General features: G+C 46.5%; 1 protein-coding gene across 1 annotated transcript in view; it reads left to right on the forward strand.

Moving 5' to 3' along the window:
- Positions 1-14,078, forward strand: part of LOC119390932 (DIS3-like exonuclease 2) — a 167,603-nt gene that overhangs the window by 80,883 nt on the left and 72,642 nt on the right. Inside the window, 1 exon segment of the mRNA XM_037658648.2 lies at positions 8,227-8,511. Within this exon segment, the coding sequence (XP_037514576.1) occupies positions 8,227-8,511 (285 nt within the window).

The following is a 14,078-nucleotide window of genomic DNA, read 5'->3' on the forward strand; positions in this document are numbered from 1 at the left end:
TATGTGTGCGTCCAGAAAACAAACAAACAAAACTAAAAGAGTCGCAAAGAAACCTTTTTTCCTCGCGTTAATCAGGGTGACAATCTCAAATTGAAAAATCCCGGCACTTTTTCTAATAATTGTTAGGGTTTAACGTCCTAAAACCAAGATATGATTATGAGAGATGCCATAGTGGAGGGCTCCGGAAATTTCGACCACCTGGGGTTCTTTAATGTGCCCCTAAATCTAAGTACACGGGCCTCAAGCATTTTGCACCTCCATGGAAAATGCGGCCGTCGTGGCCAGGTTTCGATCTCGCGACCTGCGGGTCAGCAGTCGAGCACCATAACTACTAGACCACCGTGGTCACTAATACCCCTGTCACACGGGGCAACTTAAAGGGAGTGCACTTCGCCGCTAGTGCCATTCGCACACTGTCACACGGGAACGTTTAGTGACACTCGCTGCAAAGCACACTTGCCGGCGAGTGCGTTCGCCAAACTCACTTTGCCGAGACTGAGTGTCTAGCCTCGACAGCAATGGCTCGAGAATAAATGAGTTATTATCCGAAGCCGAGTTCATAGCATTTTTGAACTATCGTTTTCTTTATTAGGAATATTCTTATGCATTAAAACATTCTATAACACAAAAACTACTTTGATATTCTCGTTCTCGGGCAGTTTACACCCACGACCGCCAGGGGCATGCCCAGCGCACGCCGTGCAATGGCTGCAGCTGCCGCGTTTGTACGTAAATTTTATTTTAAGGGTTGGTTATAGCTGTAACACAGTATTGCTTAAAAGACATTGCCTGAAATAACAAACATCTGTTGTGCTACTTAATTACCGATCGCCATTACAATCATTTCCAAAGTGCACTGTCCTCTCTCGTGTAGCAGCGCGCTGCCAAAGTGCCATTCCGGGGGTGTAAGTGCACTCGCTCAAAATGACACTAAACTTGCCAGTGTGACCGGGGCATAAGGGCAACAGACAGATGGCTGATGCACCTCTCCCCTTCTCTGTTAATGTGCACAGCTTCCATTATCTCCCTCATGTTCTGACCTTTGTGCCAGAACAAACAATCTGTTTCCGTCACCATTGGCTCATATCCACAATCTGTGCAGTGTGATGACAAGTGCAAACTGCCTGTAGCCCTCAGAGAAGACACATGCTCTTTCAACCTAATCTTCATGCATCGCCCTGTTTGTCCAATACGTTAGAACCTTGTTGATACGTTCTTGCTTAGTACGATTTCCCGTCTTCTACGCTTGAAATCATGAAAACTAAAAATAAACCAATAGAGCTACAGTCAACGACCGATTTTTCGGACCCTCAAGGGACCGCGAAAATATCCGAAAAATCAGGCAGTCCGAAAAAGCAAATGTGCCCCCAAAATGCTCACTTTATTGCTTACTATTCAGCCGGAGGGCGGAAAAAGTGATTTATCTTCTTCTGGACCATGCTTCGCTTCCGTGCGAGCACGTTCGCCCGCATTTCGGCTAGAGTTGTCGTGTCGCTGTAAGCGGACGAAAGAGTTGCGAGTAGAGCTGTGCGAATAGCAAAATTTTGGGTGCGAAGCGAATTCGAATAATAAAGATTGAGTGCGAATCGAATCGAATAATTTCGAATAATTTTCGAATATTTCTCAAACATTTTTCGAATAATTCGAAGTGAAATTACAGAAAAAGTTGCAGAGAATCCCTAAGTATGTTCTTGTGAGATAGAAACATAAAAGTGTTTCTTTTCGCTAGGTTGAAGCGCTGGTGGGGTCATATTTCATAGTTGTCTTTCTTATCAAGAATGAGACAATGTAGAGGCCGAATGGTATTTATGTACATGATTTGGTGCAACCAAAGTGTTGCCGACAACACTTTACACGTGATAGGCAGAGATGCCATTTCCTCAGCCTCTCCTCCTCTTTCAACTGCTGTGGAAGGCCAACTGATGTGGCAGACAAGGGTGTGCTCTCTTCAAGTCCGGAGTTCCAAATCTGCCTCGTAGACGTCAATATATAAGAACATCTGAAATTTTGGATGCTAAAAAGCTTCGGCGTCCAATTTTTCGCACTTCCTGCCCAAATTTCAGGTCCAAAACAGCATTAATTGAGCCCCCAACTCTGCCACATCTTTCATCTCCATATTGGAACCAGCGTTTTCTTGAGTTAATACATTTGCGACCGTAGCGGAGCTTGAAAGGCAGCTTTGCCGCAATACGGGGGTGTGATGAGGTGAAGCATATTGAAAATATAGGGACCACTTCCAAACGGACGTTGACTGTCTCTTGGCTAAGTTCGACCGTAATGGAGTTTGAAAGGCAGCTTTGCCACAATACGGGGGTGTGAGGAGGTGAAGCATATTAAAAATCTAGGGACCACTTCCAATCGGACGTTGTCTCTTGCCCAAGTTCGACCGTAACGGAGCTTGAAAGGCAGCTTTGCCGCAATACGGGGGTATGATGAGGTGAAGCATATTGAAAATCTAGGGACCACTTCCAATCAGACGTTGACTCTCTCTTGCCTAAGTTCAACCGTAACGGACCTTGAAAGGCAGCTTTACCGCAATACGGGGGTGTGAGGAGGTGAAGCATATTGAAAATCTAGGGACCACTTCCAATCAGACGTTGACGCTCTCTTGCCTAAGTTCGACCGTAACGGAGCTTGAAAGGCAGCTTTGCCGCGATACGAGAGTGTAATGAGGTGAGGCATATTGAAAATCTGAAGGGGTCACTTTCAACCGGACGTTGACTGCATTTGTCTTTGGGAAGTTCGAATAGTTCGAATAGTAAAATTTCAGTGCGAATCGAATCGAATAGCAAAGACTATTCGAAAAATGTTCGAAATTTCGAATATTCGCACACCCCTAGTTGCGAGCACTTGCATCAGCTCAGCTTGCGTCGGCTGTGCTGTTGCAGGTAAGTCGTCGTCGTCATCGTCGCTCTCGGACTCCGCAAGCACTTGGCGAATGATTTCCTCATCCGTGAGGCTAGCGCACAGTTTTAACTCGCTGTCCACACACGCAAACTCGGAAAATGAGACATCTGATGGAATCTCGACGCTTGCAGTGCGAAGGTCGTCGATAAGCTGCTCGCTTCCCAACACCTGGTCGACGACGCTGTCCTCGTCCAAGGCGGCCGACTCGCCATTCAACACAAATCCCGCGTGGCGGAACCAGTTGCGCAGCGTTGTCGATGCCATCGACTTCCACGCATCGGCGAGCATGCTAAGTGCCCCAAGCAAATCGACGGAGGACGCTTTTCCGCTGTCGAGGCACACCACCGCACGCGAAAGCAAGCGTGACTGATAGTTCACTTTGAGAGTGCGTATGACACCCTGGTCCATCGGTTGTAGGTCACTTGTCGTGTTCGGTGGCAAGAACTCGACGCACACCGCCTTCAAGTTGTTTATGTGCCCGTGCGCAGCGCAGTTGTCGACAAACAACAAAATTTGCGGCCTTCTAGATCAAATTTGCGATCTAGTCTTCTCACATAGCTTTCAAAAATCTTCTGCGTTACCCAGGCCTTTTTTGTTGGCCTCGTACAAAACAGGCAGGGACTTTACGCCTTTAAAGCACCTTGGAGCTTTCGACTTGCCGATGACGAGCATCGGCAGTTTTTCTGTGCCCGACATATTGCTACCGATCAGTACAGTAACTCGCTCCTTACTGTGTTTGCCACCATGACAAGGGTCGCCAGCAAAGGCAAGAGTCTTTTCTGGCATCAGCTTGAAAAAAAGTCCGGTCTCGTCACAGTTGAAAGTATCGTCTGGCGAGTACTCCTGTAGAAGGGACTGCAGCTTTTCAGAGCGGTAGTTCGCAATGGCGCTGAGGTCAACAGCTGCACTTTCGCCGCACAGTTTTTTAAAACTGAGGTCGGAGCGCTTCTTGAAGTTTCGTAGCCAGCCGTCACTGACCTTAAATCCTTCAATGTTCATTTGAAGCGCCATCGTCTCAGCTTTCTGTTTGAGGAGGCCCCCGGAGACGGGAACCTTGCTGGCCACTGTCGACTTCAGCCATACGAGAAGGGCCTCCTCGAGCTTAGGGTAGGTACCTTGGCTGTCATTTTTCTGACGACATCCAGTGGACTTTTCCGCCGCCTCCAAAACCTTCTGCTTGTTTTGATGTAGTCCGAAAGAGTCTGTTTGGAACTATGGAACTCTTTCGCAACGTCTGCCTGCGATCGGCCACTTTCAACAAGCTTGACGATGGCAGCTTTTTTCGCCATCGACATGGTGACATACTTTCCGCGCTTCATCGGAGCTCTCGAGGCCGACGACAACATCGATGATCCCTTATCCATTATGAATCAGCGCATTTAGCTAGGCAACATACGTGGAACACATGGCACACGCACAGGCGAACAGTCAGTCGATGCGTTCCTGTCAATCCAACGGTCACAAGCAGAGAAGAAAGAAAAATTGTTCAGCAGCGACGCTGATGCGGAAATAGCCTCGATCCAGCAGTTCGAGGTAGCCACCCTAGCGGAGCTAGCGGCCGCGCGCACGGCCAGCACCGGTTCGAGGCTACTGGAGGAAAAAGTAAACAAACAAGACGGCGGCGGCGCGAAAAAATGCTAGCAGTCGGCTCGACTGACGCTTGGAAGGTCTGAAATATCGAACAGCCCGTCCTTAAGTGTCTGAAATTTCGAGCTGTGAAATCAATTGAATTTATAGGGTATGTCCTGGTGCCGGGTAAATGTCCGAATTATCAAGCATGTCCGAAAAATTGGGTGTCCGAAAAATCGGTCGTCGACTGTACATGTTAATACGTTCCGGTTAATATGTTTTCGGAAAATACGATTATTCGGCGGCAGCGTTCTGCACTGTGGCAAACTGCGGTCGTGTGATACTTTCTGCAGCCAAAAACTCTCATTCAGGTGTGCAGAAAAGCCCCTCTTGTGTACTTGTGAAGCTCCGCTGCGCGGCTTCTCCACCGTGTGCAATTTTCCCCCTCTGCGTCTGCTCTGAATTGCTCGATCGCCCCTTCAGCCATTGCCTCAGCTCTCCGTCAACCACACACTGACCTGATGGTAGGTGGTCATGCTGGCCTTCAAAATCTTCAACTGGCTTTCAAAAAAAAGAAAGTGTCTTCTCTGTAGCACAGTGATTTCGTTCTGCGATTTCGCTGAGCACTGCAAATCTTCATCCGCAGCACTGTATGTAGATACATACTCGTTCCACACACTTTCGTTTAGACCCCGTGGCTACAACAGCCGGGAGAACACTGCGGAGCTAACAATGCGACGAAAAGAATGGATGCTGTGGAACTTCTCCAGTCCTCCATGGTTCTGTACGAGACTTACGGAAATGCACATGGCGCACGCCGCTGCTGCTGCACGACACGCTGTGCCACGTAACCATAGCAACGCCGCCATTGTGCCCAGTGCATATGGCCGATGAGACTTCATATCCTCCACACTTTTCTCAGAGCGCATTCATTCTCGTGTTGCTCCACTCGCCATGTGGCACACTTTCAGACGGCATTTATTTTTCTCTGGCTGGACAGTTCTGCCTACCTGCGTGTCGCCAGAACCTGCCAGGACCCTGGCAGTTCTTTCCTTCCTCCGTGGCCAGGACAAACTTGTTCTGGAAGAATTCTGGAAGGTTTCTGGCTATCAAACGCCAAAAAGACACAGTGCATGCTCGCTGCCATCTTTGTAAGGACTCGACGGGTTGCAATGCGGGCTCTTGAGGATTTCACCTTCGGTTGTCATTAGGCTTGGCATTATCTTCTAAAGCCCATTTCACAGCACGAGATGGCACGATTACGAGTGGCAGCGAACATACCGCCGCATGTCTCAAGTTTAGGACAGCACGCTAACTGATCAGCGCGTGTGTGTGCCGTAGTACGCAATAACCGTGGACAGCTGTCACTTCCGGGGACGCTATCACTTTCGCGGCGGGTACTGCGATTGTTACATGCACTGCACAGAGTTACACTTGTTAAGCCGTTAGCGGCGCGGCCGTTTTCTTCACGGACGGGGCGAATCGCACGTGATCTTGCGAACGTGCATGATCGTATCCCAATTGCGTATGCTCGACAATATCGCTTCAGCTCTTTGGCAAACCTAGCCACATACAGTGGAACCCCGATTATACAACTTTGAGGGGACCATGCAAAACCGTCGTATAACCCGGGCGTCGTATAATCGAAAAACTAAAAATATTGGCAGTAGCAGTCAGCTCTGCCCAAAAAAGGGGAACAGACCGCCTCAATAGCCCATGACAAGACCCTGAGGTTCTCCATGGATGGTAGATTAAATTATTTTTGAAAATGGCAGCTAATGGCAGCATTATTTAGTTAAATGAGGTGTGAACGAGTCGTTATCCTTAAATTTAAGATATCGAATCCAACGCGCATCTTTCTCCCGACAAATCAAGCCTGAAAAGTGTCTGCATGTTTCCACGGACTGAAAACGTGAAAATATTCGGATCTCAAAGATGAGCTTTACGGCCAGTTGGAGCTTCTCCGTGTACTAGAGAGGGCTTGTCTAGGTAACGACCCTGGATACGCATGCGATCGAGGCGTATCTTAAGCGATCTTAAGCCAGGGAAACTGGATCACAGAAGCGCATGAACTGCCTGGAGAATAAATTTTACATTCTAAGAAGGCATACTGTCTTACACTCTACTTTTCTGACCGACAACCTAGGGGAACTTAAGTTCTTATTTTACACTCGGGAATATTTTTGTCGGCGTCCGATTCGAATAAAGAAGGCGGTGTTTTCTCTCGGACGTCGTAAGATGCGGGATCGGCGTAAAATTGCGTCGTATAACCAAGGTTTTAAATACATTATTTCTATGGGGGTTTTGCCGTGACCAAACCGATTCGTAGTAAAATACGGGTCGTCGCAAAACCAGGGGACGGATAATCGAGGTTCCACTGTATTTCCAAGCGGGCAATGTAGAAAGAACCAACGCTCACGCAGGCAAAGTTTCGTTTGATGCCACGGCGGTAGCGTTTGTTTACGTTTGTGCTGGCTGTCCCAGCGTTCGATTTTGCAATCTTTGGGCTTTGGGTGTTCTGGAATTTCAACATACGTGACCACGACATTGTTTTCTGTCGGAACCGGAACTAGTTGGCTAACCTCTGGCTGCCAGAAGTTCAAAAATTGAAGAGCCCCGCCATGTTCTTTAAGAAATAAATTTTTTTTGCCCTTGCGCCTCAAAATGGGCTTCTCAGACTCAATTTGTACTGGATTTTGTACTGTACCTTGCATGTGTACTTGTATTAGTTTCCCCAAAAGTGTTTAGAATGGGCTAACCCGCATGTGCAAGATTAACCTGCATGTGCGGGTTAGTCTTGTAAAACTTTGAGCACCATTTTTACTTGTTCGCTGTCGATGCCACCACCTTTTTAACATGAAAGTGTTTTATGCCGGGGTCAACCACGGCTCCACTGACGCATTTCCGTCATGGATATGACGTTGTAAAAAGTTCCATTGCCGGGAGTCAAACTTACGACCCCTCGCTCCGCAGCGCAGGGCGCGAAACGATTCGGCCACAAATGGCACGTTCCTTGCCATGCTAACGGCGAGCTATTTATATACACCATTTGCCGGTGGCGGTACTCAGAGATCGGTGGTACATCAGCGTGTTTTCGTTATCACTAGCGAGATGGCACGAAGGGCTCGAAGAGCGAACTTTAAAAGTCGTCGCCCCACGCGGATGAGCGCGCACCTTTACAGGGCATGGTCGCTCATGTGCGGGTGTGCGGGACGAAGGTCACTTCGCTCACTGCAGCGGCCGCTTTTGCAAAAGGAGCGCGCTTCTCACACAGAAATAAGTTGCAACTGTGACAGTTAGTTCGCGCTCATCCTGTGTATGTTCGTTCCGTGCGCCCCTTCTGCTTGTGCAGCGCATTGCAAGTTTCGAGCTGCTTGTCGTTCTTCGCGTGACATTACAATTTGTTGCTGTAGCATTCGTTCCTTCGCGCTTGGGGCAAAAGAATGCACAACAAACACTCAACTACATCTGTGAAGACACATTTCACTTTCGTGTTATACCGATGCCTATGACAGAGGGATCAGCCATGTTGTTTTCTTTTCCTCACCAGTACTGTTTTCTGTTTGAAGAATGTCTCGTATATTAAATTTAGAATTTATTACATTCTTAGCAACAATGTGTGCCAGAGTCAGCAGTATTGAAAACTTTTTTTAATTTGTGCTCTCTATTCTGTACCAATTTCACATTATTGGGCCACCGACGACCCTGTGGGAAGTTTCTCATCCCGTCCTTAACTCTGCTTTTATGCAGGTACCCGAGCCAGAGCGACACCACCGCTCCTCGTCGCCACCTCTCCAAGGGCGTGTGGTCGCCCCCGACGAACTGAGCGGCGAGGACGATTGGTCATCGGATGCGGAGAGCACGGGCAGTGCAGCGCTCGAGCAACACCTGGAAGACATGGCCTTCCTGCAGGCCTCCCTGGATGCACGCAACCCACAGCAGGAGGAGGGCAGCGCACCACAGGGCAGGACGGGGGGAGAAAGCGTCGCCGAGCGCATCGGGCGCAGCGTCAACTTGGCAGCAGCCACGTCGGAGGTGAGTGGGAGCACGGATGAGGGGCACTGAATTAGGCCTGCTCTCCGAGGCACACTGACAGAAGTCTAAAACTGGTCCGAGAAGCTACTCACGGTGTTCACACTGGTGATTGCAACGCGCACTTCCTCACAACTGCAATAACTTCTGTTTACATCTGCTCCTCACGTTTGTCTTGGCTAGCGCAACCATGGTCACATAAAATAACCTTCAGCGTATCGCCACAGGTATTCTGATGACATGCTCCTGCGCTGTCGACTGGTTCAGAAGCTTTGTGGCTCCAGTCACAGAGGTGGAGAATCAGTTGTAAGTCCACCAAACGGTCACTCTTCAACCAAAGTGACCATTTGCAACCAATTCGGTCACACGACCTCTGTCAGTCGCTGGAGTGAAAGCACCCCAACTGTAATCATGGCATTCTCTGTTAGTTCAGGCACACTTGCAGTATTGCAAAACACATACCCATGCCGAGCCCCTCGATTTGTCATTCTAGACTGTCCAGAACTGCCAGAGGTGCTTCTTGTGTAGTGCTCTCATTGGCTGCCCCTCTTCAGGCAGTCCTGAAAGGTCTGGGACAACGATCCTAGCAGGCCCCACTGAAACAGCACAGAGCATAAAGTATTTAGGGCAGGCACAGAGTTGGTTATTAAAGAATCAAGTTTGTGTGAATCGCCTTTACACTCGACTTCTCAGTGGAATGCGTGTGATCATCATTTGTGCTTTATGCCTAGCAAGGTTGTAGAAAAGTTTAGTTAGTTCACAGCTATTATTAAGGCAAAAGTCTTATATGCCTTATCAACATTTGACAGTAACCTTAACTGGAAAGACCAAATGAATACCATTTGCAAAAAGTTGTCATTGACCTGTTATACTCTCATACACGCATGCCAATATTTTGGCTTAACATTGCTGCGAACATTATATTTTAGCCTAATTCACTGCTACCTCAGCTATTGTTGTGAGTCGTGGGGCCAAACGTACATAATATACCTTACTCTGCTAATCCATTTACAAAAACGAGCTGTGCGTGTGATTACTTCCTCCCCAGGTCATTACCCCTCTAATACTTTATTTCAGAGACTGCATATACAGTAGACTCTCAGTAAACGGAAATCTCTTAAACGGAACTGCTGCTTAAATGGAACAACTGCCCCTGGCAAGATTAGTTTCGTACTTGTATTCTGCACCCCTGCTCTCCTCTCAGTAAACGGAACTCCCGTTAAATGGAACACATTTTCCTGGTCCCTTCAGGTTCAGTTTAACGAGCGTCTACTGTACTGCCGTTTACGGACATACGCAACTACAAGATTTCCTGTTTAGTAAATAAAATAATAAGCACAAACATGCCTCTGCCCCGTACTATTTTCACGTTCCCATCATTAAACACACGGCGCGCAAGCATCAGTAATCTTAACCTTCCTCTATGTTCGAATGTGTACGGTGAAAGACTAATCCAATTTTCTGGTGCTAAGTTGTGGAACAATTTGCCTCTTGAAATAAAACTCGCAAGATGTTTTGACATTACTTGGAAACTATACTTTGTTTCTAACCAGGCATTTTCTTGAGTTTTTATTTATTCTTAAAAATTTTCTCATGTATATTTAGTGTGTTCGTAGTAATTATTTATCTGTTGTTTTTTAGCGTGGCTCCTTGAATCTGTGTAATACTTCTCGCTTATGATGGTACTTACGCTATTGTTTCTTTTTTCTGCACAAGACTGCTAATTCTTATAACCTTTTTTGTATTGGACCCATCACAACTATTCCTCGTTGTTTCCTTTGATGTACTTGATGTCTGAATGGATGTCTTCCAGCCACAGCGGCAATGGCCGTGAGTGGCAGAGGTCTGGTACACCTGCATAACTACCCAGGAAAATTAATAGCAGGATGGCATGGCAGCTGAATGGTCGAGCGTCATTGCGTATGTTGGAGCTTTCCTTACGTGGTACCAAAAAATATGTTGTGCGAGATGAAAGGGAGTGAAGAGTGCACTTGTGTTGGGTGCGGCTCTCAGAGGCTGTGTGTAGTTGCTGGGAGAGGAACCAGATGGCGCGAGTGTCAAGTGGACAGTGAGAGGGACGAAAGGAGTCGGACATGTGGTGCGGGTGGTGAAAATGGTTGCCAATCGTTGAGTGTGACACTATACAGTAGACTCCCGTTAAGACGAACTCGAAGGGACCGCGGTCATCTGTTCGTCTTATCAGGAGTTCGGCTTATCAGAAGTGCCCCCAAAAAGAGAGAAGCTAACATGCCAAGTGCATCCAAATATGTTACTTGAAAACACTGGCTGGAGTAGACTTACAATGGGGGCAAAAAGACAAGAAAAAGCATTTATTTGGCTTACCTAGATAAAAACTACAAGCAGAATATTTACACGAAACGTACGAGCACCTAATTTCGCGGGTTCAAAAATAAAAAATTCCACGAAGATACTGCTATCACATTTTAATGATAAAACTGTAGCACGCTCCTATGTTGACGATTACAAAAGAGAGAGAGAGAGAAGCACACTTTTCCTTCAAATAATGTAAATTTATTGTCCTGGCAGTTCCTTTTCTTCTATGAGCCTGTTTTGCTGGCTCTAAGATCACTTCTGGATACGCCTCGGTCGCGTGCTGTTGCCTTGACAAAGTCATGATACGCTGAGTTGCTTAAGAAAGTCTGCAAGGTTTTCTACGAGGTCCGGATATTTTCCCGTTTTCGGCCCGTAGTAACTTTTCCTGATCGACGTGCAGCTGAAGATATCCAATTGCGCTACTCACGGTCACAAGCCTCGCGCACACGGAAAAGACACGACGCAGCTATATTCAGTGTACAAAATAGCCTTCCCTTGTTGTGCACTTCCGTAATCAAAATGGCTCATCACAATTTGCACTTCAGTGAAAACAGATACAACGGTCCTACACAAACCAACTCGAACCGACTACAAAATGTGCTCGGCCGCCATTGTGTGATGGCGATGACAATGCACCTGACCCCTCTGACGGGAGTGCGAGTTTCGATTGTAATGCGCAGACAAGTTTTGTTCCCGTTTTTCTTTATTCTTTTTCCCTTCACTCCCCTTGCGTTAGCCCCTCTGACCAGGGGCGGAGGGGCCCCAAGCTCTTTGTGTTCTGTTCTCCTTTGTTCTCCTTTGTACGGGGAGGAAGGGGGGGAATACAAAAGGACGCAATGGCTTGGGGGTCCCATTTGTAAATTCCCCATCTCTTTTTGTTGCTTTCTCTGCTGATAAAGCCCGCACCTCCCCTACCCACCGACTGGGGGTGAGGGGGAATACCAGCTTTATCGGGACAGTTCTTTTTCGTTTATCTCGTGCCCTCCGCGTCGCGATTTGCTTCCTGTCTTTGCTCAGTGAAGCGCTTTTTTTTTTCTTTTTTTGCTTTTTCTCGGTCGCCTGAATGCTCCACCAAGACTGCAATGTTCGTTTCGCAGAATCGCCAGCGTTGTCAATCACCGCGAAAGTTCGTCTTAACAGAAGAGTACAGTTGGGCGGTTCGTCTTAAGCGAATTTTTTTCGCATTGAGTCTATGGGAAACCAAACAAACGGCTCTCTATTGTTCGGCATAAGCGAGAATTCGTCTTAACCGAGTTCGTCTTAACGGGAGTTCACTGTATATATGTTAGTCCTGCATTTTCTTTAGTTTTTTTCTACCTTGAACATGTGAAAATCGGATGTCCTGCATATTCGTCTTGACTGTACAGTATGTCACGTAGAAAACAAGTGTTCCAGGAAACACCTCCGTGAGTATTCTTGCTTTGGATTACCGTAAAACCTCAGATATATGAATCTTGCAGGGCCCTGTGAAATATTTGTGTTGCGCAAAATTTACATAATCAAAAAGAAGGCAAAATGCAGAGAAAATCAACTGAAAGCCCACAGATAATTTCTAAAAATCTTAGTGAACTGCGTATGCTGCTTTAACCTACCCATCTGACCATAACTTATGTGTTTCAAAAACCTGCAGTTACACCTATGAGCCTTTTAGGTGTCGCTACACTTGTGTTAAAGGGAGAAGACCATTTGCGGCATAATGAGATGTACTGAGAGTTTACAGGTGCAGTTATAACCTTGGTGCGACAACCAGTGATAGTGATATGCACTAATCAGTAGGCATAGGGTGAGCCACTGCTGTGCAGTGAATGAATATGTTATTCTCTAAGGAGTCTCAGTCAAGGATTCATTCCAAGTACGTTTTAGCCGGTGTAAGTTTAAAATAAGGTTCTACTGTAAACATAAGAATTTTCAGCACCCGAGTAATTTGTTATTTGCTCAAATATTGAAAAGTTGTTCAAAGGCTTCCGGCTTTTATCAAATATTTAACCAATACTCAGCCATAGCCAAGTATTCGGAAAATATGAGTACAGTTAAATCTGGATATCGCAAAATTGACAAATTCCCGAAAAAATTCGTTATAAACATGTTTTCGTTATATGCAGTTTCAGCACCAAAATTTGGAAAAGAAACACACAAATTAAACAAAAGGGGAACTGAAGGTAGTGCTCACTTAAAACTAGAGGTGTGCGAATATTCGAAATTTCGAATATTTTTCGAATAGTGTTTGCTATTCGATTCGATTCGCACTGAAATTTTACTATTCGAACTATTCGAACTTCCCAAAAACAAATGCAGTCAACGTCCGGTTGAAAGTGACCCCTTCAGATTTTTAATATGCTTCACCTCATTACACTCTCGTATTGCGGCAAAGCTGCCTTTCAAGCTCCGCTGCGGTCGAACTTAGCCAAGAAACAAAGTCCAGTTGGAAGTGGTCTCTAGATTTTCAATATGCTTCACCTCATCACACCCCCGTATTGCGGCAAAGCTGCCTTTCAAGGTCCGTTACGGTCGAACTTAGCCAGGAGACAGTCAACGTCCGTTTGGAAGTGGTCCCTAAATTTTCAATATGCTTCACCTCATCACACCCCCGTATTGCAGCAAAGCTGCCTTTCAAGCTCCGCTACGGTCGCAAATGTATTAACTCAAGAAAACGCTGGTTCCAATATGGAGATGAAAGAGGTGGCAGAGTTGGGGGCTCATTTAATGCTGTTTTGGACCTGAAATGTGGGCAGGAAGTCCGAAAAATCGGACGCCAAAGCTTTCTAGCATCCAAAATTTCAGATGTTCTTATATATCGACGTCTACGAGGCAGATTTGGAACTCCGGACTTGAAGGGAGCACACCCTTGTCCGCCACATCAGTTGGGCTTCCACAGCAGTTGAAAGAGGAGGAGAGGCTGAAGAAATGGCATCTCTGCCTATCACGTGTAAAGTGTTGTCGGCAGCACTTTGGTTGCACCAAATCATGTACATAAATACAATTCGGCCTCTACATTGCCTCACTCTTGATAAGAAAGACAACTATGATATATGACCCCACCAGCGCTTCATCAACCTAGCGAAAAGAAACACTTTCATGTTGCTATCTCACAAGAACATACTTAGGGATTCTCTGCAACTTTTTCTGTAATTTCACTTCGAATTATTCGAAAAATGTTTGAGAAATATTCGAAAATTATTCGAAATTATTCGATTCGATTCGCACTCAATCTTTATTATTCGAATTCGCTTCGCACC

Source organism: Rhipicephalus sanguineus, chromosome 4, assembly GCF_013339695.2.
Source record: "Rhipicephalus sanguineus isolate Rsan-2018 chromosome 4, BIME_Rsan_1.4, whole genome shotgun sequence".
In the NCBI taxonomy this organism is placed as follows: Eukaryota; Metazoa; Arthropoda; class Arachnida; order Ixodida; family Ixodidae; genus Rhipicephalus; species Rhipicephalus sanguineus.